Source organism: Saccopteryx bilineata, chromosome 5, assembly GCF_036850765.1.
Source record: "Saccopteryx bilineata isolate mSacBil1 chromosome 5, mSacBil1_pri_phased_curated, whole genome shotgun sequence".
NCBI lineage: Eukaryota > Metazoa > Chordata > Mammalia > Chiroptera > Emballonuridae > Saccopteryx > Saccopteryx bilineata.
The window spans coordinates 227,958,873-227,986,232 of record NC_089494.1 but is presented as its reverse complement, the minus strand read 5'-3'; the positions used below and the strand labels follow the sequence as shown (position 1 = coordinate 227,986,232).

At 35.5% G+C, this 27,360-nt stretch overlaps 2 protein-coding genes across 3 annotated transcripts in view; one reads left to right on the top strand and one right to left on the bottom strand.

Moving 5' to 3' along the window:
• The first annotated feature begins 342 nt into the window (after positions 1–342).
• LOC136337912 (ubiquitin-ribosomal protein eL40 fusion protein-like) lies at positions 343–871 on the top strand. The gene has a single exon (XM_066279832.1). The coding sequence runs from the start codon at positions 390–392 to the stop codon at positions 774–776; it is 387 nt and encodes a 128-aa protein (XP_066135929.1). The 5' UTR covers positions 343–389; the 3' UTR covers positions 777–871.
• Positions 872–1,394: 523 nt separating this feature from the next.
• Positions 1,395–27,360, bottom strand: part of CHIC2 (cysteine rich hydrophobic domain 2) — a 45,820-nt gene continuing 19,854 nt past the window's right edge. The window contains exons 2-6 of one of the 2 annotated variants that reach the window (XM_066232507.1): positions 22,088–22,142; positions 21,783–21,938; positions 6,861–6,917; positions 6,635–6,694; positions 1,395–3,256 (exon numbers count right to left, since the gene is read on the bottom strand). In XM_066232507.1, the coding sequence (XP_066088604.1) occupies positions 3,206–3,256; positions 6,635–6,694; positions 6,861–6,917; positions 21,783–21,938; positions 22,088–22,142 (379 nt within the window). In that variant the 3' untranslated portion in view covers positions 1,395–3,205. The remainder of the gene's footprint in view (positions 3,257–6,634; positions 6,695–6,860; positions 6,918–21,782; positions 21,939–22,087; positions 22,143–27,360) is intronic. The other variant, XM_066232508.1, reaches the window with a different exon arrangement.

The window sequence follows — 27,360 nt, the reverse complement described above, 5'->3', positions numbered from 1 at the left end:
TATATTTTAACCCAGATATATAAAAGCCATGTATTAAAATAGAACAGTTTAGAAAGTACATTATTTGATAAAAGACTGTCTACACAAGAATGGTGGAGTGATTGTAAAATGCCAGTAATGTATAAACAAAGATCCTAAATTATTCATTTAGCCTATGTAAAATCTATACATTAGATTTTCTGTCAATAATACCTTTTTTTGGTCAGTTTTTAATGTACCTATGGTTCATGTTTCACCAACTTTAAGTCAGAAAATTGGAACAGAAGAACAATCACCATTTTATATATTTCTAATTTCCAGTAACAAGGGCACTAGGATTCTTATTCAAGAAAGAATAGGCTCTTTCACTTCAACGAGGCGGCGTATCAGCCTCCCCAGCAGCCGCAGAGATGCAGATCTTTGTGAAGACCCTGACTGGCAAGACCATCACACTTGAGGTTGAGCCTAGTGACACCATCGAGAATGTCAAAGCTAAAATCCAAGATAAAGAGGGCATCCCACCTGACCAGCAACGTCTGATTTTTGCGGGCAAACAGCTGGAGGATGGCCACACTCTCTCAGACTACAATATTGAGAAAGAGTCCACCCTTCACTTGGTGCTTTGTCTTAGGGGTGGAATTATTAAGCCCTCCCTCTGCCAGCTTGCCCAGAAGTACAACTGTGACAACATGATCTGCCGCAAGTGTTATGCCCGCTTGCACCCCCGTGCTGTCAATTGCCGGAAGAAGAAGTGTGGCCACACCAACAATCTGCGCCCCAAGAAGAAGGTTAAATAAGGCCCCTCCACCACCTTCATGGACCTGCAGGGCAGCCTTCTGCCTGAACCCCATGACCCTAGGTCCTCAATAAAGTTTCCCTTTCATTGACTGGAGGAGTAAAAAATTGTTAATTAAAAATTTTTTTAAAAAAAGAAAGAATAGGCCAGAGAGGTTATACTGGGGGCTACTAATGAAAACCCAAGCATGGAAATCTAACTGTTCACAGCATATCTGGCTTATGGTAATGCCACATATTAAGCATTCACCATTCTTTTCTACATATACATTAGAAATATAAGAGTGCACATTTCTAGGGAATCTTTAAGCAACTGACATACCTCTCAATAAAATTAGAAAAGCTTTTAAAAATCCTATCTTTAATACTATCGACTATGAAATTATCTTAGTGTTAAAATATGTATTAAGGGAATAAAATAATTAAAAATTATAATTTACAGATGAGTAACAGAAAAAAATATCTAAAAAGATATAGTCCTTCCTACAAATTTATAAAATTTTGGATATAAAACACTATGTTGCATAGTCCACAGTCATATCTTTCTGCTCTTTCTGAATACTGAAGCAGATTGAGCGTTCTCCATGCAATAATTTTCCACATTGAAACCAGAGAAATACTAGAGTTTTTGAACAGCATTACCTTTTAATTGCACCACTGTAAGGTAGCTGGCCACACCCTAGACAGAAGGTAAATAATGTGAGAAGCGTTGATTCTTTGTAGTCTGAGCTCTTCAGAGGAAAAGTGCTTTATAAATTCAAGTTGCTAAGTGTTTTGGGGGCAATGGAAACAAAAAACTCTCATACAAAAAAATCCTAGTTTTTAAGATAGTTCCTAATGATCAATATAGGATATAGGATATAAAATACTGGCATTTGACTATTCAAATTTATATAGAATTACAGTACTTTGGAGAAGTACAAAGAAAGAGTTTTTTAAAAAATACAGGTATATAAATTAATGAAACTGGTATTCAAAAGATTTAATACAAGGAAAAAGGTACTATATAGTGGTACCAATTCTTAATACAAATTATTTAGCATAGTTGATATAATTTCAAAAGTTATTCACATTATTGCTCGATACCACAGCTATACGGAACAAGTTCTTGACACACATTAAAATTTGTATAACTTCAGGTTTATAAAAACAAAAATTTACACATAGGCCATTCAGAAAGTTTTAAAATGCATGGACATATGTACAACCAAAAGGAGAAAAAAATATGTATGTTTGTGTATATTTAAAAGAAACAAGTTGATCTGATTTAAACTTAAATGTCACACTCTCAATCAAAAAAGTATACATAACTGCCCTGATCGTATAAATTCGTTGATTAGAGCGTGGTCCTGATATGCAAAAGTTGCCGGTTCAATCCCCAGTCAGGCACAAACAGAAACAGATTGATGTTTCTGTCTGTCTCTCCCTTCCTCTAAAAACCAATTAAAAAAAAAAGTACATATAATTGAATCAAAAGCAAACTAGTAGATAAAAACAATACTATATATATGCCTGCCTTTCTTAGTAATAATCTGTTCTAAATATCAATGGGGTCTTAAACACCAGCTTACTTTTAGTTCTAGAATTTTTGCTTTCTTTCAAAAACTTTTTAAAAACATATATCCATTCTACAACTATGTTAGATTGGATGGAAGAAATATTTTCCTTAGAAATTTTAACCCAAGTAAGGCCATTATTATCATCTTGATAAAAAATATACACAGATTGTAATGACACTATATTTTATGATCCTGAGCTCTAGTAACCATTAAATGCATGCATACCATTCACTGATTTGTCTATTCTAATAAAAATAATTAAATCCTGTCTTGCTATGTTTGAAGACAGAAATCCTTTTAAAAAAATTTTATAGGTCTTCATGTTACAGATATTTCTGCTGTAAACAGAGCATTAGGAATTGTACAAGAAAGAATGTTAAATTCCAAAAAGCTATTAAAGTACTTTTAAAAAATAATAACTAAGTTAATTTAAAATTAATACAAAGAATGTGCTTGCTAGAATTGATAAGTTGAGCCTTACAAAGGTGTTTTTCTATATTAAGGAATTAATAAATAAAGAACTGTGTGTACCTTGGTGATAAAATAAAAAAGGCTGGCCACTTTTTATGCTAAGTTCAAATGTATGTATTTTTTTGATAATACAAAAAAGTAATCCTTGAAAATCAGAATACATAACAGAAAAGAGCACAATAACTTAAGTATTAAACATCTGTATGAAATAACTGTTGCAAAGTTTGACAAAAATGCACACTTAGAACATGCGGTTATTTAAAAAAAAAAAAAAAAAAAAAAACAGAAAAAACACCACACGATTCTGTAGAACCAATGTTATGTCACCACCAGAAGAGCACCAAGCAAGGCACCATTGGAAAGACAACATACTTGGAAAGTCTCTATAAATAAAGTAAATGCTAATCTGGTCGAAAAATCGGTGTCTTTGGTAAAAATTCTATGAGGATGACCTGTAGAAGGAGAAAAAAAAGTTTTTAAAAGACTTAAATAGATTTTTATCTGAACAAAACTTCAGTTATATTGCTTCATTTAAATTGATTTTGATAATGCCTCTGACACACAAGAGAATACATGCATGAATGAATAGAAAACAGAACTAGCATTAACTAATAACTACAAGTGTTTCATATTATATGGATCTATTTAACTCCAACAACTTTTCTATGAAACAAGTATTATTCTCATTTCACAGATAAGGAAACGGATGATCTGAGGAGGGTGACACAATGGACTGTGGACTCCTCATCTGAACAAAAGTCTATCTGAACTGCAAAGCCTTGCCCTTTCTACTGTACTACGCGACTGCAGCTGACCCCATAATTATTTCTTCAGGCTTCTACCCATTTACCAAACCCATGGGTCTACAGGTTCTGGAATTGCTCTCATTTTACTGTACCAGGGTATGTGATTTCTAGATAAAGGGTACTGATGCTTTATCTCTTAATTAAAGGTTGAAATTTGTTCCAAAGGGTCTTCTACAAAAAACTAAAGGAAAACCAATAGAGACAAAACACAGTAACACAGAAAGACACAAACTGACCAGAGCTAATTTTATTACAAATTTGAACTGTCTTAACTCTAATCAATTCTTTCCCTTATTCCAACTCTGTATAGAATAGGTGCTAAACAAAAAAGTATTTGATTTGAACATTTCCAAATTTAATGAACTTCCTTCCCCCCCCAGAAACTGTATCTAAAACTTGATGATTAAATGTTTAAACTACTTATGAGTCAACATTCAATGAATACTTTTATATTTCAAACATGTCCTCCATCAAGCGGTCTATACAGTTTCAGCCTGTATATAACTTTACAGTATATATAACTACATAATGGAAAATGAAGGCTATTTTGGCCATATTTGCATTATTGTTTTTTAAATAATATATCCTATGAACTCTTCTTCTTCATAAGAAATAAAAATTGGTCACCTGTCTCATTCCTTCTAATCATACTGCTCTATCATCTCTAAATAAAAGTCGGTATCAGCCCTGGCCGGTTGGCTCAGTGGTAGAGCGTCGGCCTAGCGTGCGGAGGACCCGGGTTCGATTTCCGGCCAGGGCACATAGGAGAAGCGCCCATTTGCTTCTCCACCCCTCCGCCGCGCTTTCCTCTCTGTCTCTCTCTTCCCCTCCCGCAGCCAAGGCTCCATTGGAGCAAAGATGGCCCGGGCGCTGGGCATGGCTCTGTGGCCTCTGCCTCAGGCGCTAGAGTGGCTCTGGTCGCAATATGGCGACGCCCAGGATGGGCAGAGCATCGCCCCCTGGGGGGCAGAGCACCGCCCCTGGTGGGCGTGCCGGGTGGATCCCGGTCGGGCGCATGCGGGAGTCTGACTGTCTCTCCCTGTTTCCAGCTTCAGAAAAAAGAAAAAAAAAAAAAAAAAAAGTCGGTATCAAGTTGCTATTTTTCCAGACTGTCTCTAATATTCAAAATAATCAAGGAGAATTATTTTCCTTTAACAAAGGAAATACTTGTAAGTATAAGACAGTTCAGGTCAAAGAAAAATATATGATCAAAATGCCCCAATTCATTAGATAAAGAAGCACTCTCATTAGATTATTTACTATCTTAAATATTTTAAATTACTTGTGAAAAGTTTTTAAAATTGTTATTCCCCCCATTTAACTATCACAAATATATATACTAAAAAAATGTAGAAAAGATACTTTTCTAGCAACTAAAAAATTTGTTTTACTACTCTTTGATTATCTTCTATAATGGTATGGAAAATATAATGGCTTTAGTAGTAGAGTTTAATTATCTAAAAATTCATAATAAATTAAAGGAAACTATTTTACAAACAAAGCACACAGCTCACAATGCTTTGGAAAGTTAGTAAATTATTTTATTTTTAGTTAAAAATATAAAATAAACATGAATATGAGTATATTTTATGAATGAATAAATGATATTCATATAGTTCTAGCTAGAAATAATAGCATTGGGAATAACTTTTATGTTTTTCTTTACAATGTAAATTTTAAAATGTGCAAAATATAAATAAATAAAGCCACAGTTTGAAGTTTAGTGTTTGGGTTTATAAATAAAGCAAATTTTCAAAAAATGCTTTAAGTCTCCTACATATTCATTCCTCCTGCCAAAATACAGAAACTCTCTTATCATGTATGATGAAAATACAAGACTAGCATTTTTATAGGTCAATCTCAAAACAAGTTATTTGAATGTACTTTTTTATTAGTATTATAAAGTATCCAGTGTCTTATCATCACTTGATATAAAGTAACATGTTTGATATAAAAGATAAATTTTGCATTATTTGTATTCACTGAATATAAATGTATTTAATAAAAAAAGACATTTTTAAGATGTCTTTTATGTTCAAGGCTAGAAATGGGATTTAACTATGATAATGAAAGCAAGGGTAAATACTACAAAGCTAAATGATTTTATGACAATTTCCAACTATTTAAGAACTGTTTTAATAAATGTTTTACACACACCACACACAAACTCTGATGGCTAAATTGTTCCAAATAACAGAATTTGTCAGAAATCATGTGCCAGGTACTTCACAAAGGCTATGATTTTAATTTCAACAATTAATTCTTCCTTAAATCTTTTTCATTTAATATAGTAATCTTTCCATATTTAAAAAAAAACACCCAAGCACAAGACAAAATAAATATTTAAAATTTTTATAGTATTTTGAATTTTCAAAAGGAAGAAAATTGTTCAAGTAAATTAAGAAATCAATAAATTAAATACTATACCAAATAAGTTCTAAAATTTACTGTATACATGTGCCAACTTAGATATCTTTTAAGAATAAACAAAGGATAGGCAAAATCTTATCTCCTACTTAAAGATAATTTTTATAAAACAGTATTCTAATAATACTTTAAAAGATTCTTTAAAGGCCTCTGAGGTATGGGTTGTTAAAATTTATAAAGGCTAGAGGTTTCTTAAGCTCCAATGGCTTGGCTGAAAGGTTTTCTTCCACACTTGGAAACTTGATTAGCATTATATAAAAAAGCCATATCTGACTTGCTGCGTAACCAAAGTTGTGGTTATTCTTTATATAGCATCTAAAATTTCACACTCCATCAACATATGTTCAGGCTATTTTATCTTGGCAATTAATTTATTATTTTTCAGAACACAGTGAAGCCTTGTTTTCAAGTCATTCATAACTTTATAAATCAGTCTTACACATGAAACCATGCATCTGTGAACCGTAGAAAATCCTTGCACTCAGGAGATTAAGCTCCTGACACCTTTGCTGATTAATAATCATGGAAAGAATAAGATCAGAAGCAAAATAAATGATCATTTAATAGAGAAACTCACAAAACAGCCCTTTAACTTACATATTCCATCATGTTATTCGTTTCACATTTCCTTTTGCTCAGTCTCCAGTGCAAGCACAGCTAGACAAGAAGGAGAGTAAAAGAAGAAAAATGAGCTCTATTTTATTGCGGCACATAGACTAACCCATTTGTCCACCTTTCATATTTTTAGTTCAACAAAAGCATCTGTTTCCATACTGTGCAATTCAGACCCCAACAGTACGAAGCTGCTCCCTGTGGTACTCACCTTGTGGTATAACCTATTGTTTTCCCATTCTAATAACTTCTCAATCGATCTTCGTGTCTGGAAGACAAATGAGAAAAAAGTTTACTCTTGACTGGTTTTAGAAAAACTCTGTTCTGCAGCTGCTTTTAGTGTGAAAAGGAGAGAGGTATAAGACAGAGAATGAATATAGGGTGGCCTATAACACTATCAACAGTCTAGCACTAAACAGTAACCTGAATACAATTAGTACACTATTTTAACAAATAAATTATAATCATTTAGCATTGTATCTTCTTTTTTTTTTGCTGTTTCAAACTTTCTAGCCTCTGAATTAAAACTATCAAAGTCTGAAAAGCTAGTGCTATCTACCAAATGATAAAAATTCAAATCTCCATTATTTCAAAATTTTTTATAATACTTAATATGTAAGAATTAAGTATTAAAACAGGGCAAAAATGTATTTAAACCAACAAGAATGATAGTAAAATCACTCTTAATTCACTATTACTATTACTGTTAAAGAAATCAACTGAAAATTTTATGTTTAAGATCACTTGATTTTTACAAGATAAGCTATGCAGCATGTAATCTTTCTTGCTTGGGAATATGAATGGAGGAGAGGATCTTTCATGGTGCCAGGTGTTGGGATCAGGCTGACACAGCTGCAGGTGCAAAAAGGACAGTGTTGCCACAAGAGTCAAATGCAACTGGGTGCAGCTGCAGCTTCCTCACAAGGGAAGGAAAAAGCATCTAGCACTCAATATGGCCCAACTAAATAAGTGCTGATGATCAAATGTGAAAAACTGTATACCAAGCAAGGATGAGCTAGGTGAGAAACTGTTAGGATCAAGCTGGTTTTAGATAGTTTAATGTTACATAATAAAACAGTATCTAACTATTATCTTGTTGCCATATTACCTTTCAGCATGTTGAACATGCTAAAGACACACCACGGTCATGTAGGAGCCAACCATAATTCATAACTACCAGTGAATTGCCACTGCTGCCCTACATTTTCCAAGTTTATGTCATAAAAATCATAAAACCAAGTAACTCTCTGGATAATAATATGCCAATGACTAATTTATTACATTATTTCTTGAACAGTTTTTTGGACAAGAATTTTAAAGGGAAAAAAAGTGCCCTTGTTAACAATGATCAGCAGACCTCACTTGTTTCTTTGTAAAGATAGCCTTTTAGAGGCAGCTCTCCTTTTAAATGAAAATAGGGCAGCAGTTATGGTCACACTTTTTGTTAATTTAGTTGCCAGTCAGCTCCAAATCAAAAGAAAATAAGGCTGCAGAGTGTAATTAACATTCAGTTCAGTCGTTTTGTCCCTTGTCTAGCCCCCAAGCTTTGTTAAAATTGCCATCTGAATGCTGAAGGCTGTAGGGAAATCGATTTGATTCTAATCGCACCATGAAAAGAACATGATCTAACTGCTTTCAGCCCTCCGTAAATCTGTACTAGGTCTTTAGCACAATGCAACTTCCAATTTAAAAAGCACTGAATGTCTCGTCAATGACTTTGTGAAGAAAAAAGAACAAGGAGCAGACATAAAAATTCCAATAGTTGTTTAAGCATTAAAGTTCATTTGCATCACAGCGAACCTGAAAAGGGCTGACCTCTCAAACCGCCTCTCAGGTCTATGAAGTTGTAGCCTTGACAAGCTCACATTGACAGAGCTCATTGACTCTGAAAGGCTACTCTATCAATGGTGAAAAATGGCAATAGGTTCTACTCTAAGCAGGCATCTGCCTGCCCACCCGCTGCTAAACCAATGGCAAAACCGATTCAAAACCTGAATCTACCTTGTAATCTTCCTTTCTAGGACTCTTTAATAATAGATTAAGATTACTATACAATTTGAGATTTTACTTTTACTGATGATTTAAGAGTTGGGGGGTGGGAGTGAAAGAAGACTGGAGAGAACAAGCTTTCCAAGTCTTGTTTTATATTAAAGTATAAAGATTAAAAGCTTAACATTACATTCTGCAAAATTTAATTACTCAAAGAAAAAAGTGAAGTGACCATCATCATTTCATCAAAAATTTAAACCCATGTTATATTGAGAATGAAATATCATTACAAATGGGTCTTACGGTGTATATCTCTCTCTCTCACAGACACACACACACACACATACATGTTAAAAACTTAAAAATACTTAACTAAAATCAACTACCAGTATTTGAATAAAAGGTAATTATAAAATATGAACCCTAAATTCTGAAATACTTATGTAGAAATGTCTGAATTTATTCTTTGCCTCTAATTAAAAGTTTAATGATAAGGTTTGGTATAATAATTGTATGTTACAATATTTAAGAATTCTAAACCAAACAACCTCTAGTATGCCATATTCTGAATAAGCATCTAAATATAAAATATTTCTACACACTTGACAGTCTAAAGTAAAAGCTGTAAATTAGCACCATCTAATCTTGCTATAAGACCTCTTTCCTGCTTGACAGGTGAAAAAAAAAACACTTGCACGTGCAGCTTAATTAATCATTACACTTGACATCTCAATGATTTACAGTGAGGAGCAGGTGAGAACATACAAAACCAGAGAGAAACCCTTGATCTAAGTGAAACATTTCTAGCACACTAAGGTGACAAGTATATAGATTCTAGAGGTCATTAAGGAAGAAAGAAAGAAACTGTGCCACAAATTATTTGTTAGTAATGACAAAAGCTCAAATTAAATGGGAAAAAAAGTTTAACTACTGAAAATGTTTAATAGTCTGCAATTATTTTTAGTTAACAAAATCAAAATATAGTTTCAAGATTACATACAATACCATTTTGGCAGATACTGAAAAAATATGCACTTCAGCATTTATAAAAGCTATTTAAAAGCCTTTACACATGAAAAAAAGCACCTTGTAATTGCAGTATTCTAGAAATAAAAGTTAAGAGTTTATATCCACAGAGTTGTCAAATACTATTTTTAAAGAAATGTAAGATCCAACCCTGCCAAATTCTATAACTACTAACTGGGTAAGCAAACCTAAGCATATAAAAATCTGTCTTTGATTTTTAAAAGTTTATATCAACCATTAAACTTAACATAAATTAAAGCAAACTAATATTCATCAGAAAAAAGATAATATGAATACAGTCTGTCAACGTGACATACAAAAAATATCATCTCTCAGTATTCTAGGCCAGTGGGTTGCTAAAAATAAGTCATGTTAATTTTTTAAATAATTTGGTGCCTGTGAAAAGCACCAAATTGATAGTCATGGGAACTAAAAATCTCCTATTTAACAGAAAGAACAGAGGAAAGGGCAGTGCAGGCGTCAGTGCAAGCTTCCCTACAGTGGGCCTTAATCCTTTTCAGTGCTCACACCCTAGGGGTGAGAGGACAGGTTAGTGGTTCTTAATCAAGGAATTCTCACTACTTCTGCATAAGATAATCAACAAGAAATCTAATTTTACATGAATTATTATCCTTAATTAAAAGGACCAAGACCACCAACTCACAGCATGCAAGCAAAGCAAGTTTTTTATGAGAATTACATCACATCACTAACCTGGTCTGGAAAAGGACAGCTCCCACCAATCGCCCTCATCACAGCTCACTTTCGTCTTTTTTCACATACTTCAACACATTGCTAATTATATTTTTCTCACTGGTGAACTAGCTCTAATATGGCCATTAAGCAATGTTAGAGTAAAAATTTACAGATTAAAAACATTTTACTACCAAAAAAATTATTTAATAGATTTAACTTGAATAACTATTAGCAACAGAAGAATAGTAATTATGGCTTCAATTTCTATTGCCTTTAGTTCTTTTTAAAGTTTTGATAGAACTGTAGAAATTAAGTCAAAACATGAAAACCGCAGAAGTAAATGGCCTAAATAATTCACAAAATAGTTAATTAAATAATGCTTAATCAACAATTAAGTATAGCATACCCCTTATCAACTTCCAAAGATGTATGTGAAGTTTACAATAGTAAAATATATATAAATCACTTAGAAATAGTAAGTTACAATTGAAAATAAGGGTTTCCAGGAAATGTAAATTTGACTTATTAAGAAGAAGCATTTTTGTTAATTTTTTCTAAATCTCTCAACTTTCTAAGAAATAATTATTCCTTATAAACAAATTATATGCAATTAGATATAAATAGGTCTTTTAGGGAATCAAGGAATCTTCTAGAAAATCTTGAATGTATTACTCCCCTACTTTATTACTATTAGTACATATAATATACTCATTATCAATAATATATTTACAATATATCATTTGAAAGAGTAGTTTTTCAAAGATGTGGTTTTTTAAACTTTGCTAATAAAAAAAATAAGAATCTCATGGATTTTAAAGTACTTAAAGCCAAAGAAAAGTAAATGTAAAAGCTGTTAACAAAATTTCTCTGAAATATCCTCCCAAAAAAACAGCATCCTTCAGGTATTAGAACATAAAGATGCTAAGACATGTTAACAAAATACATAAATAAAATATCTCACTAACAACTATAAAAGTTAAGCTATTTAAACTTAAAAAAAAATAAAATAAACTTAACATTTTAACAGGATTTATTGATAACATCACAGAAAGTCAAAGTGCAATTTCAAATGTTCAATTTTTAATTAAAACAAGTTTTAATTTTAAACTTCCAAATTATAATGCAGTAAGTTTTAACTATAATGCTTTGAATGTATTCATAACCTTATATTTTAACTTTTAAGTATTTTTCAAATAACTATACTTATCTCTTAACATCTGTACAAATTCATATTACTAACATAAGTAAAACAAAAATGTTCTTAGTTATAGTCATTAGAAGGAAACCATATAAAATTTAATTATTTTAACGTAAGAGAAAATTACTTGATTTACCATTTATTCTAGATTAATATAATTCTTATATTGCAGTGATGTGCAGAAAAAATTAAATGGCTTATCTCAGCATAATGATACATGGAAAATCTGAACTCACCAAAAAGATAAACTAGAATATGATCAGATTCCTCAAAAACAATAACTAAATACATTTCCTTGTACTTACAGGCTCCTTTTACTAGGAAAAACAAAGAAAAGAAAGCTTCTTCAATAAATGGTGCTGGGAAAATTGGAAAGCCACATACAAAAGAATGAAACTAGATTACAGTTGGTCCCCATGTACAAAAATTAATTCAAAATAGATCAAAGACCTAAGTAGAAGATCTGAAACAATAAGTTACATAGAAGAAAACATAGGTACCAAATTTATAGAGCTTGGTCTTAGAGAACATTTTATGAATTTGACCCCAAAAGCAAGGAAAGTAAAAGCAAAAATAAATGAATGGGAATATATCAAACTAAAAAGCTTCCACAAAGCAAAAGAAACCAACAACAAAACAAAAAGGCAACCAACTGAATGGGAGGTGTTATTTGCAAACCACAGCTCCAATAAGGGGTTACTATTCAAAATATATAAAGAATTCATATAAAGCAAAACCAACCAAACAAACAATCCAATTAAAAAATGGGCAGAGAAACTAAACAGACACTTTCCCCCAAGAAGACACAAATGGCCAACAGATATATGAAAAGATGCTCAATTTCACCAGCTATTAGGGAAATGCAAATCAAAACTACAATGAGTATTCACACCTGTTAGAATGGCTATTATCAACAAGACAGGTAATATAAGTGTTGAAGAGACTGTGGAGAAAAAGGAAACTCTCATTCACTGCTGGTGGAAATGTAAACTGGTACAGACACCATGGAAAACAATATGGCAGGCAGTTCCTCAAAAAATTAAGAATAGAGCGTGACCATATGATTCAGCAATCCTTCTTCTGACATCTATCCGAAAAACTCTAAAACATTTATTCACAAACATACATACGCCCCTATGTTCATATTCATGGAGGCCAAGACATGGAGCCAACCAAAGTGTCCTTCAATAGAGGACTGGATAAAGATGTGGCACATATATACAATGGAATATTAGCCAAAAGAAAAGATGAAATACTGCAATTTGTAACATGAGTGGACCTTGAGAATATTATGCTATGTGAAATAAGTAAGTCAGAAAAAGCTAAGAACCACATGATTTCACTCAAGATGTGGGATATAAAACTGGAATTCATAGACACAGACAACAAAGAGTATAGTGGTTCCCAGAAGAAAGGGGAAGTGAAGGTAATAATAAAGGGTAAAGGGGGCGAAATATATGGTGACAGAAGATGATTTGACTTTGGATGGTGGGCATATAACAATGCAATGCAATATACAGATCGCGTATCACAGAAATGTACATACACTTGAAACCAATATCATCTTATTAACCAATGTCACGCCAATAAATTTAATTAAAAAAATAAAGCTATAGTAACAAAAGGGCTTCTTTTAAAACTTTTATGTGAACATTAACTTTTAAATAACCTAGACAAATGAAAACATCTACCAAAGTATCTTTAGAAAAATCCTTTTAGTCCTGTTTGTTAAAAGTAATAGTTTTAGATAAAGATAAACTAAATATCTGCAAACATTTTGTATTACAAAAAATCCTCTTAGCCCTGGCCGGTTGGCTCAGCGGTAGAGCGTCGGCCTAGCGTGCGGAGGACCCGGGTTCGATTCCCGGCCAGGGCACACAGGAGAAGCGCCCATTTGCTTCTCCACCCCTCCGCCGGGCCTTCCTCTCTGTCTCTCTCCTCCCCTCCCGCAGCCAAGGCTCCATTGGAGCAAAGATAGCCCGGGCGCTGGGGATGGCTCTGTGGCCTCTGCCTCAGGCGCTAGAGTGGCTCTGGTCGCAACATGGCGACGCCCAGGATGGGCAGAGCATCGCCCCCTGGTGGGCAGAGCATCGCCCCATGGTGGGCATGCCCGGTGGATCCCGGTCGGGCGCATGCGGGAGTCTGTCTGACTGTCTCTCCCTGTTTCCAGCTTCAGAAAAATGCAAAAAAAAAAAAAAAAAAAAATCCTCTTAGTACTGAGCAGTGATTTACAGGTACTAATCTTAAATACGGTAAGCTTAAATACAATTTCATAGAGTTTATGATCTAGGCTAGTGGTTCTCAACTTTTTTAGGTCATTCTCAGTACTTTATGAATACAAAAATGGCACACAGCACAAATGTAAAATGTTGCACACAATTTCTTTTTTATTATTTTTTGTATTTTTCTGAAGCTGGAAACGGGGACAGACAGACTCCCACAAGCACCCAACCGATCCACCCGGCACGCCCACCAGGGGCGGACGCTCTGCCCACCAGGGGGGGGGTGCTCTGCCCCTCTGGGGCGTCGCTCTGCTGCGACCAGAGCCACTCTAGCACCTGGGGCAGAGGCCGCAGAGGCCAAGGAGCCATCCCCAGCGCCCGGGCCATCTTTGCTCCAATGGAGCCTTGGCTGCGGGAGGGGAAGAGAGAGACAGAGAGGAAGGAGGGGGGGGAGCAAATGGGCGCTTCTCCTGTGTGCCCTGGCCGGGAATCGAACCCGGGTCCCCCGCACGCCAGGCCGCCGCTCTACCGTTGAGCCAACCGGCCAGGGCCTGTTGCACACAATTTTAAGGGAGTTACCCACTAACCTCTGATAAAATTTCTGAAAATATTTGTAACAGATCAAAAAACTAAAACTGAGTTTCAATTCATAGCAGAAAATTAGAAAAATTGTTCTTAAGACAAATGGTTTCAGCTAACACAATCAAAGGTATTACTACCAGAGACTTTGAAGAACAACGTAATTACACAAGGAAGAATCACCTACTGATCAATTATAATGGACAACTGGAGAAAGAAAAAGGGCTAAGGAATAGTAAATAGTATCTGTTGATCCTCACTTTTGGTCTGACCTCATGGAAGGTGGCTTTCTTTTGTTATCTTATTAAATCTTCACAACAAACCTGTAAGGTAGCTGTATTACTTTCATTTTACATATGAAAACTACAGCTTAGAAGAGTTAAGAAACTTAAAGCTACACTAAGAAACAGTGAAGCTAGAATTTAATACCAGAATTGTATGGCCTTCAACATCATGTTCATTCGATTATACTACAGAGCTTGTCAAGAATTTATAACATGTGCGTGACATGCAGGGTATCTTAAGCCAATAAGTTGTCATCCTTGAACAAACAAATTGACTCTAAAATTTGAAAAACAAAATGTATTCTAACACCAAATATTTTCCTGCTCTAATATTCTATGGTTCTAAGATCCAGACATACATACTCTACTCTGTTCTGCAGTCTCAGTGAGATTTATCCAAAACGTATTTTATTTGTTTATACCTTGCCTTATGCAATGATACATGACTTGGGGTGTATTTCTATTTTATAAAGTACACAGGCTTCAAGAAGTTAAATGGTTTGCCCTATGTAATACTACCTGGGAGAGTAATGAAAGGATTCATACCCAGATCTCCCAACTTTAAATCCAATGTTCTTTCCACTTTCAATCAGCAAAATAAATTATTTTTATTTGCATCTTAATTAAGTGACATCAACTTATAAATCCTTCCATTTGAGGCATATAAAATGAATATGGAATGTATTGACAATATAATTTTAAATGTGAAGTTTCAAATATTAAAAAAAAAGATAAAAACAATCGCATCATTCTTTCCTTTCCAAATGTAAAAAAATGCCATAATTCTTTACATAAAGTAAAGGTAATTTGAGATCTATACTTCTAGGTAGGCTATAGTAGCTAGTCTCAAGCCAACACTCCTACTACAAATAGAAATTAATAAAAGAGGAAGAAGTAAAACCACATTATTTTGAAAACATCAGAAGCCCTGGCCAGGTGGTTCAGTTGGTTTAGAACACCATCACGATACATCAAGGTTGCAGGTTTGATCCCTGGCCAAGGCATTTAAAGAATCAACCAATGAATGCATAGATAAGTGGAACAAACTGATCTCTCTCTCTCTCTCTCACCCCCCCCCCCAAATCAATCAATAAAACAAAAAATTTTAAATAAAAACATCAGAAAATTCCAGAAGCAATAAGGATTCGATGAAATAAAATCCAGAGAAGGAAAGAGTCCTTCCTAAATCATTCAATGATTACTGGGCATTTTCTTTCTTTGTTGATTCTAAGGGTGGGAAGGAAAGGGAAATCAATAGTTTCTGCGGGATATACAGGCTGGCTCAATGGATCAGTTTTCTCTAGAAACAAAACTGAGTTCTGAGGCAGTACAGAAGGATGCGGGGCCAATCCAGAAGGCAGAGAAAAATAAGTCATAGTCTACCACTGCTTATGAGACAAAATTCTGCCTGGAGGAGGAGGATCTGCATTAAACACATGATTGGTCTCCCCCTCAAGACACTTGAATCTGCATGGAATAGAAGGCTAAAAAAACCAAACTCAAAATATGCCAAGGATACAACTTTTAGGGTAGAGGAGACAAAGACCAGAGTTGAACTGAATCTTGTTAAACTTGCAAACCAGTCCAACTCAGCTCAATCTCTTACTACACCAAAGTGACCACTCCCCTCTCACACAATCTTCCTAATAGAAAAAGAGATGAGAATCTTGATTGTGGTAGATTTCATCTGGAGCTTCTAACCTCATTTTGTGTGTAATATCTAGCATAAAAAATAATTTTTAAAAATTTTAAAAGGCAGAAAAATATGACCAATAAAAGAAAGAACTACAGAAACAGACCCACAGATAATCCAGGTATTAGTGTAAACTGATAAAATGTTAAGTTAACTATGGTTAACATGGCCAATAAAAGAGAGGGAAAACAGCCTGACCTGTGGTGGCGCAGTGAATAAAGCGTTGACCTGGAAATGCTGAGGTCGCCGGTTCAAAACCCTGGGCTTGCCTGGTCAAGGCACATATGGGAGTTGATGCTTCCAGCTCCTCCCCCCTTCTCTCTCTCTGTCTCTCTCTCCTCTCTCTCCCTCTCTGTCTCTCTCCTCTCTAAAAATGAATAAAATTAAAAAAATATTTTTTTAAAAAAAGGGAAAACAAAATGGGTGAAAAGAATTTCAAAAGAGAATTGGACTCTATAAATTACTCTAAAATATAGAATATTAAGTGGATATTCTAGAACTGAAAAATGCAGTATCTGAAATTAAGAACTCACTGGATTAACAGCAGAGTGGACACTGAAGAAAGTAGGCAAATCTTTCTATAAACCACCACACCAACACTATCTTCTAAATATTCAGAGAACTGAATTATAACTAGCTCTTTGCAAAACACATTTTCAAAGGAGTCTAACATATGTTTAAAGTCCTAATGCCACCTCTGCACATGTAAGGCTCACAAAGTTTACACTCTTTCGTGCATCCTCTTTTATGATGAGAATTTAGTAACATTTTTTTCCAATTAAGAACAAATGGTCAGTGACATTCACACTGACTGTAATTTATTTTGTTTATATAAGAATCAGTTTTCTAAATTTCAAGTTGAAATATTCTTTTCTTAATTTATTTTTAGATTTTTATTTATTCATTTTTTCAGAGAGAGGGAAGAGAGATAGAGAGAAAGAAAGAGAAGGGGAGAAGAACAGGAAGCATCAACTCCCATACATGCCTTGATCAAGCAAGCCCAGGATTTCGAACCGGCAACCTCAGCGTTCCAGGTTGACACTTTGTCCACTGAGCCACCACAAGTTAGGCAGTTTAAATATTCTTTAAAATGGAATAGCAATATATTCCTGGTTATGAGAAATCTTTTACAGAAGATCTCTTCCACAAAGCAACTGAAATAAGATTTCAGAGATTAAACCTATTTATTTATCCTGCATTTTATAATATGGGAGATACTGAGGAAGGAGCAAGAAATCACAAACTGAATACCCAGAATCGTAAATAGAATACCAAACTCTACCTTCAGTGCGAGTCCTAGCCCCTCCTACATTGCATTAACTCATTGTGTGGCGTTCTTAAGAGTAAATATATAAGTTTCAAGGAAGGATGTAAATATTAGGGAAAAAACCTCTACTCCTGACCTCTCCCATTTGGATTCTCACACTACACCCCAACCAAAGTAATTCACAATTATTGAATAACTAAACTGGAGATTGACATGAAAGATAACCAGAAGAAAAATCTAAGCATACTACAATTTAAAGTAAAAGAAATGCAGTAAGACTGGATACAGACCCTTTTCATCAAAATTCAAAAGCTAAATAGCAATTACCTAAAAAAATCCTCAGAGAAACTAAAAGAATAAAAATTAAAAATTATATAAAAATACATTACTAAGCCTGACCTGTGGTGGCGCAGTGGATAAAGCGTTGACCTGGAAATGCTGAGGTTGCCGGTTCGAAACCCTGGGCTTGCCTGGTCAAGGCACATATGGGAGTTGATGCTTCCAGCTCCTCCCCCCTTCTCTCTCTCTGTCTCTCCTCTCTCTCTGTCTCTCCCTCTCCTGTCTAAAATGAATAAAGAAAAAATAAAGAAAAAATTTTTAAAAAAGCCTTTCGGTTTAAAAAAAAATACATTACTAAAATATTAGTTATTTAGGTTTTGAATTAAAATCAACAAGAACTTCTTAAAGTTTGGAAACAGAAATGTTTTGTAGACCTAAATATCTCAATTTTCAAAGGATTACAGATATTCAGATCTGGAAACTACCTGAGAGTTCAGTTAGCTTCTCTTTATCTCAGATTAAAGAAAAAGAACAGGTGCCTGGACCAATGATGGCACAGTGGATGGAACATCCACTAGAATGAGGAGGTTGCCTGCTTGATTTGGGCTTGAGGGCTTGAAGCTCAAAGTCACCTGAGGCCAAGTCACCTGACTAAAGCAAGGGGTCTCCGGCTCGGCTTGAGCAACCCTCTCCCCACCCCCCCAACTGGAGCACACACAGGAAGCAATCAATGCACAACTAAGTGAAGCAATGATGAGCTGATGCTTTGCTCTCCCTCCTTCTCCCTCCAAATCTCTCTCCCTTCCTCTCTCTCTACAAAAGAAAAAGAAAAAAAAAAGAAAAGGAAAGAAAGGGGTAAGGAAAGGAAAAAATCCCAGGTTCAAGAGGTCTGAGTGACTCTCTCAACACCACCCAGCTTTAAACAAGATGTACTATATTATCTTTTACTCTTTATCACCTTGCCCCTACAGAAAAAAAGGTTCCAATTTACTCCAAGACAGTGATTTTCAACCTTTTTCATCTCATGACACACATAAACTAATTACTAAAATTCTGCAGCACACCAAAAAATATACTGCCTATATGTGCCTATGTGAGTTTTGGCCTATGTGACAAAAACAAAACAAAAAAATAGGTATAATTTTGATTCATTCACACCAGGAGGCTATTGTGTTGGCTGTTGTCATTTTCTATTTGACAATCTAAGGGTCAGTGCCTCTTAGAAAAGAGTTCAGTGCCCCTGACTAGTTGGGTATTGACTGTTTTAAAAATTCTTGTGAAACACCCGTTGAAAATTGCCACTCTGAAAGACAAGATGCTTTTATTTACTTAGGAATCTTGCTTTGAATTGTAAGGGCCATATCTTCTGAATACTATCTTACTACTCAAAGATTTCAAAAGCCAAAAAGTACATTCATCTAACAAATATTTAGTGAACATAGAATTGATGTGAGGCACTGTGAGAGGCGCTGGGGATACAGTAGTTAGCAGGACATAATGGGAAGAATACTACTAAAGTGATCATAGCAACTGCCATTCACTAAGCACCTACTATAGGCAAAATATAATACTATACTAAGTACTCCACATGCACTTACTCAAATTCTTAAAACAACCCTGCAAGGAAGATATTAACTCTATGTTAGGTAAAACTGAGGTTTAGAGGGAGTAAATTGATCAATCACTGAGAATAAGTTCTATTTTTTTAAAGCAGTAATATTTGCTTATGCTCACTAGATTGTATAGTCCATATAAAATTAAATCTATCAAATAAACATTCCATATAGCCACATATATACCAAGACCTTAAATTAAATATTAAAATGTTAAATAAAATGTACTTTCTGAAACTACAAATGGGAAAAGCCTAAAAATATCTACCTTATGTCTCAAATAAAGTTTAATAAAAACATTTGAAAAGTTATCTTAAGTTACTAAAAATGGGTAGAGAAGAATATGCAGTTTACTTTTGTTTTCTAAATCCTATACTGCGCACACATGGCAGTATCTTGTTTATTCATTAAAAAAAGAAAAAATAAGATCTCAAACAATAAGTAGATAAAAAAGCTGTGATGCACTTGCACAATTGTAACACCACGTGGCTGTAAAAAGGAAAGAACTCTTACCTTTTGAGACAGCATGGATGGAACTGGAGGACATTATGCTAAGTGAAATAAGTCAGTCAGAGAAAGACAAGTACCATATGATTTCACTTATATGTGGAACATAACGAACAAAATAAACTAACAAAACAGAAACAGACTTATATATACAGAGAAAAGACTGACGGCTGTCAGAGGGAAGGGGGGTCGGGGGCTGAGTGAAAAAGGTAAAGGCATTAAGCAAAGAAGAAAATAGTAATAATAAAACCTCATAAATGCAGAGAGCAGTATGATGACTGCCGGAGGGAAAGGGGTTTGGGGAAAGGTAGAAGGTAAAGGCGGGGATAATGGAGATTGAAGGGGACTTGACTTTGGGTGGTGACACACAATACAATGTACAGATGATGTATTATAGAATTGTACACTTGAAAACTTCATAATTTTATTAACCAATGTCATCCCAATAAATTCAACAAAAATTTTTTTATTGATTGCTTTTTTTTTTATAACTCTGTTTTCTAGACCAACATTAATTTTTTTTTTTTTTACAGAGAGAGGGATAGACAGGGACAGACAGACAGGAACGGAGAGATGAGAAGCATCAATCATTAGTTTTTCATTGCGCGTTGCAACGCCTTAGTTGTTCATTGATTGCTTTCTCATATGTGCCTTGACTGCGGCCCTTCAGCAGATCGAATAACCCCTTGCTCGAGGCAGCGACCTTGGGCTCAAGCTGGTGAGCTTTTGCTCAAACCAGATGAGCCTGTGCTCAAGTTGGCGACCTCGGGGTCTCAAACCTGGGTCTTCCGCAACCCAGTTGGACGCTCTATCCACTGCGCCACCGCCTGGTTAGGCTATTGATTGCTTTTTGAGAGGCAGAGAATGGAACGGACGGTGAGGGAGAGACCTGGGTCTTCCGCAACCCAGTTGGACGCTCTATCCACTGCGCCACCGCCTGGTTAGGCTATTGATTGCTTTTTGAGAGGCAGAGAATGGAACGGACGGTGAGGGAGAGAAAAAGAGAGCATTCATTTGTTGTACGCATTCACCAGTCACTTCCTGTCTGTGCCCTAACTGAGAATAAAACCTGCAACCTTGGTGTTTCAGGACAACGTTCTAACCCTCTGAGATAATCAGTCAAGGTTAACAAAAACTTTTCTAAAAAGTAAAATAACAAAGGATCTCAAATAATTCTTTGGGTTAAATGATAGAATATTATCCAACAAGTGAAATAAGCAGTTATTAAAACGATGCAAACACCCAAACAGTTGAAAGGAGTTAGGGGATCTAAACTATGAAAGCTGCAAATTCAATTATGAATCCAATAACAACCAAAAATTTATAAAAGGAAAACTCTATGGTATGAAGATGACCTGATGAAAACTACAGGGTGCCATTGGCATTATCAACAGAGAAGTACTAATTTAAAAATATTTTTAGTAGAAATATAACTTATTTCATAATAAAAATTGAGGAACCAATATAGAGATCACTGTATTTTACACCACCAAACTATTTTATCCCACCATCAATATGTGTACAGAGAGAATGCTGTATTCTACACCACTCTCAAGTAATTTCCTATGACATAAAAATGGTAAATATAATTTTTAGATGGTTATTTAATATAAACAGCATGTGGACATACCATAATTTAATTTATCACTACTGGATCAGATTATTTTTGTATAGTATTCAGGATAGTGTGACTCATTCAATACAAAAAAACAAAAATAGATAAATGCAAGACTTGCTTGTCTATTTCTAAATTTAAATTAAAATATATAATTCAACTTACTCTTTTACTGAGACAAATAACTGGCCACATACTGCAACCTAATGTGCAGCAGCAACAAAGGCAGCCACAAAGTAGCCAACGTACATTAACAGGAAGGTTCTTCTTAAGACAACTGTTAACTCTGTTGATGCTGGCTTTAAATTCTTCAGGAGCTACCTAAAGAAAAAAATTTAAGAAATAACAACACTGCAACATTAATAATCAATAAACATATATCATTAGCATAAATTTTTTCCTAATTTGTTAAGAAAAGACTTTAGTTTTGAGGCATATAAATAGTATCTAAATAATTAAGATATACTCACTTTTCCAGTTAATGAAGAAGGGAATTCTGATTCAAATTTGTTGCTCAGTCCAAATCTATTTTAAAAAGAGAAAAAAATATGTTATTCCATGTCCTTGCTGCACAAAATAGACTATGTGCTTTAATCAAAAGGTGAAGAAAATAGACTACAATTTCATATACTACAGAGTAACAATGGAAGTTTGAGACAAAAAAAGATAATCAGCAATTTATGAAATGTAACTAGCAATTTTAGCAGCTGAATCAAAACTTTTATAATAAAAGGCTGAGTATGACTTTTGGGGGTTATCTTTGCTAGCCAAATATTAATGTAATGAAAAACAACACAGGACCTGGCCGGTTGGCTCAGTAGTAGAGCGTCGGCCTGGTGTGCAGGAGTCCCAGGTTGGATCCCTGGCCAGGGCACACAGAAGAAGCACCCATCTGCTTCTCCACCCCTCCCCCTCTCCTTCCTCTCTGTCTCTCTCTTCCCCTCCCACAGCCAAGGCTCCATTGGAGCAAAGATGGCCCAGGCGCTGAGGATGGCTCTATGGCCTCTGCCTCAGGTGCTAGAATGGCTCTGGTTGCAACAGAGCGACGCCCCGGATGGGCAGAGCATCGCCCCCTGGTGGGCATGCCTGGTGGATCCGGGTCGGGCGCATGCGGGAGTCTGTCTGCCTCCCCGTTTCCAACTTCGGAAAAATACAAAACAACAACAACAAAAAACCCACAATGTTCAATTTTATCAAATTACTAAGGTTCTTCCAACTAAGTAACAGAAAACTAAAATTGCTATTAATTACACTTTAAGTCAAGAGCATTTCTTAACACTCAGTATAGCAGTAGCATGTCTAAAAATGCAAACTGATTAGTTAGCACTTTCTGAGATCAGCACTGCTATTACAGCTAAAGAATGCTAAAAACACCTGGAACAATGTGGTAGTTGGCCTAGCTACTTATATTTTCAAATTTTAAGAAATTTGCTATATATACCACCAAAGAAATGAAATCGAGGTAGTACGTTTTAATATCTCTCTAAGCATTTAAATGTCTGCCAAGATCATGAGAATTGACTGGGCACATGACTATTTCTTCACAGTAAGTTACTACGAAAGAATAAAATACTCAAGACACACTGGCAGTAACAGATCACCCTGGAACTAAAAATTGAGATTCTTAAATATGATTTTTGTTAGATCCTGGTGTCAAAAATTTTCCCAGTTTTATTAAGATATAATTGACATAATATTGTATTACTTTAAGGTGTACAACATAATGGTTTGACACATGTATATATATGAAATGACAGTCACAATGAATTTTGTTAACATCACCCCATATAGTTACAATAACATTTTTCTTTATCACGAGAACCCTCAAGATTCACTGTCTTTACAACTCTTAAATATAAAATACTGCACATTGGGAAGCTGGCACTGGTAAGAGGAATACCCTAAAATATTCTGTATTAAACAACTGGCCAGGTTACGAATTTAAAAAAAAAAGTTTTTTATTTTAGAGAGAGGAAAAAAAAGAAAAGGAAGGAGGGAGAGAGAGAGAAAAAATTATGTCGTTCCACTTATTTATGCATTTATTGGTTGCTTCTTGTATGTGCCCTGACCAGAGAGCAAACCCACAACCGTGGTGTATCGGGCAAATGCTCTAATCAACTGAGCTATCCAGCTAGGGTAAGGATTTCTAATTCCACCACCATGGAGCTGGACAGGGAAAATCCAATGAATGAGGTGGGCCGTTTGAAGGCAACAGGATTGGTCGAGTCTGACCAGGTAGAGGGCATACAGAGAGAAAGAAAGACACCAGGTCCAAGTGATTATTGTCACTTCAGAATGCAGAGCCACCTTTGACAGACAGACTGCATGATTTTATTTTTCCAAGAGAAAGTGGAAAATTAGATTTCTATGCAGCATTTCCCTCCTTTAAAACACTGTGCAAGTCAATAAAAAACACTTCTGTGGGTCATGTTGTGGTTTTTGTATCATTTCCTATATGTGGATGGTGGCATTTGAAAGCATTTCATCATCTTAAGTACGTACTTTCATATATTATGTAAAAATAGCATTGAAATAATATTAATCTATCTTTAAAAACAATGGATACTATTTATGAAAAAGATTACAATACAGCTACCTAGGTCCTAGCCCAAGTTCTTTTCACACCAAATATAAACTGACAACCATTACTACTTAATGTAATTCTGGAATTAATGCCATTCTGTTTCTAAAATTCAAAGACTGAGCTAAATCTAATTTTCTGTGAATGTGGGGGCCTTGGAACAATATGCGTTCTACTTGAAAAGCCCCTACAGATACTCACCTCCAACCTTAAAGGTCTTCCCATGAGGAAGGGGTGTAAAGTCCTTGCTGGTAGCACTGAGTGAGGTCTCTAGATAATGTACTCTTTTTCATCTATTTCCCTTAGAAAATATGTCATTTAACAAGTCTTTGAGTAACTAATCGTCTCAATTATAAATATCCTTCTCTTATGTTATCTCCCTTGGTCTGTAGGTCTTCTCCTTCAATCAAGTTTCTATTTCAACCAGGTTTACTATTGTAATTAACCATCTCCTTCCAACTGGTCTTTGAATTTTTTTAGAAAAGCAACAACCAGATACATCCAAGTCTTCCAAAAAGAAATGTCTTCCCTACATCCCCTGCAATTAAATGTTTAAAACAAATTATTTTATCAAACTATAGTTTGCTAGGTAATATGTAAATTGGAGAGAGTAGTCCAGTAATGAGTTTAAACCCTAATCTTCTTCCTTTCCAGAATCCAGATACATCCTTATTGGCTGAGTGGCTGTGCTAACTGCCCTGCTGTTCCTGCAGGCAAAGCTTGTAAGTCAAGCTGGTAGTTGCAAGGATATTCTTTTGGCACTCAGTTCCTCTTCAGTCATACAGTTTGTTAAGTTTACCTTAGGAACAGACAGTAATTGTCCTCTTCCTTCATCTCACCCCCAAAATAATGTCCCAGGAAAGATTACCAGAAACATGATTTACACTAGATGAGAGTACTCAGCTTTTCTAGCAACCATTAACTTGATTTGGTGCTTAAGACTTTTCTGTTCCCCCTTGCTTGTGTTTCACACCAGCCTAAACAAGAATGCCTGGAAGATGCTGCTGTCGAAGCCTTGGAGTCTCCCCAGCCCACAGCAGTGAACTCCAACAGCAATTTGCTTTTATTTTTAACAATCTCTAAATAAGACTTAATATTCAAATGAAGTACTACATGACTATGGGCAGAATGGGCAATGATAACCAGGCACTCTTTTCTCATCTCTATTTGGAATATAGTACTCTTGATACAGGGTTTGTTTAAACATTTGGTGTCAGGGCCTCTTTACTCTTTTAAATTCTTTTTTTTTTTTTTTTACAGAGACAGAGAGAGAGTCAGAGAGAGGGATAGATAGGGACAGACAGACAGGACGGAGAGAGATGAGAAGTATCAATCATCAGTTTTTCGTTGCGATACCTTAGTTGTTCATTGATTGCTTTCTCATATGTGCCTTGACCGTGGGGCTACAGCAGACTGAGTAACCCCTTGCTCGAGCCAGTGACCTTGGGTCCAAGCTGGTGAGCTATGCTCAAACCAGATGAGCTCACGCTCAAGCTGGCAACCTCGGGGTCTCGAACCTGGGTCCTCCCGCATCCCAATCCGATGCTCTATCCATTGCACCACTGTCTGGTCAGGCTCTTTTAAATTCTTAAGGAACTCAATGATGGTTTCAGTTTATGAGGTTACATTTATTGATATTTTGGATTAGAACTAAGAAATCTAAAACATTTTAAAATTTATTCATAAATGAGCCCAGTATATACGCTAACAAAAATATTTTTATGGCCCTGGCCGGTTGGCTCAGTGGTAGATCGTCGGCCTGGCGTGCAAGGGGTCCCGGGTTCGATTCCCGGCCAGGGCACACAGGAGAAGCACCCATCTGCTTCTCCACCCCTCCCCCTCTCCTTCCTCTCTGTCTCTCTCTTCCCCTCCCGCAGTGAGGCTCCATTGGAGCAAAGATGGCCCCGGCGCTGGGGATGGCTCCTTGGCCTCTGCCCCAGGCACTAGAGTGGCTCTGGTCGCAACAGAGCGACGCCCTGGAGGGGCAGAGCATCGCCCCCTAGTGGGCAGAGCGTTGCCCCCTGGTGGGCGTGCCAGGTGGATCCCGGTCGGGCGCATGCGGGAGTCTGTCTGACTGTCTCTCCCCGTTTCCAGCTTTGGAAAAATACAAAATATATATATATATATTTTTTTTTTATGTGAATTATTTTTCAACATAAAATTCTTTAGTGAGGAAAGTATTATTTTACATTTTTGCATATCCATTTAATGTCTGACAATGGGACAAAGCTGAATTCTCACATCTCCTGCATTCAATCTGTGATATGTTCTTTTGGTTGAAGTTTATGAAGAAAATTGGGCCTTACCAGATATGTAGTTGAAAAATTGTCTACATTTTTCTTTGATGCTATACCAAAACTTGGCAAGTGGTAGCTCTCAGATTTTTGCAAGGAGGAAACTGAAAGTCTATCAATAAACTTTTAATAGTCTGCTAAATTAAAATCCATTGGCATATCTTATATTTTGAATAATTTTTTTTACCCAGATCTAATCTTATAACTCATACATTTATCAAATGCTGATAGGCTTCATTTTGGGATATTAGAATGATCACATTCATTAATATGGTCACTGATCTCATCAAAAAGGTCTTTAAGAATTAGGAAGCTACCAAGCTCATAGTAGCAGATACATCTTTTCCAAAATTCATAATCTTCCTCTGAAAGCTGGAATTTTATTTTGACGACAAATGGTATAAGTTGTTTTCCTTGAAAAGTCTTGCTCTATTAAAAAAAAATGAGTCTGAATGTTAACCAGTACTATATAAACAAAGGAATTCCATTTCCCATGTTCCCATACTACTTGATTATATTTCTCTCTTGTACAGTCTTTACCACATCTTATTATAATTATGTCAACAAGCCTAACTCCCTACCCTGATAAACAATGAGTTGTTTATGGGGAGGTATGGTATCATAATTATCTTTATACCTCAAATATCTGGCCCAATGCCAGACATAAATACTCAATAAATATTTGTTGAATAAATTAATCAATTTTCAAACCAGAAAAATGTCTCATTTCACTAATTCCTCATTGCAGTCTTCCATATCATTGTTCTCTCTTCCTCTGATGCCCATGAAGTCAGAGTTGGGACTGTTCCATGTCCCAACTGTCATTTTCAGCTTTCCAGGTCCCTCCTTCTGTGTTAGGAGTCCACAA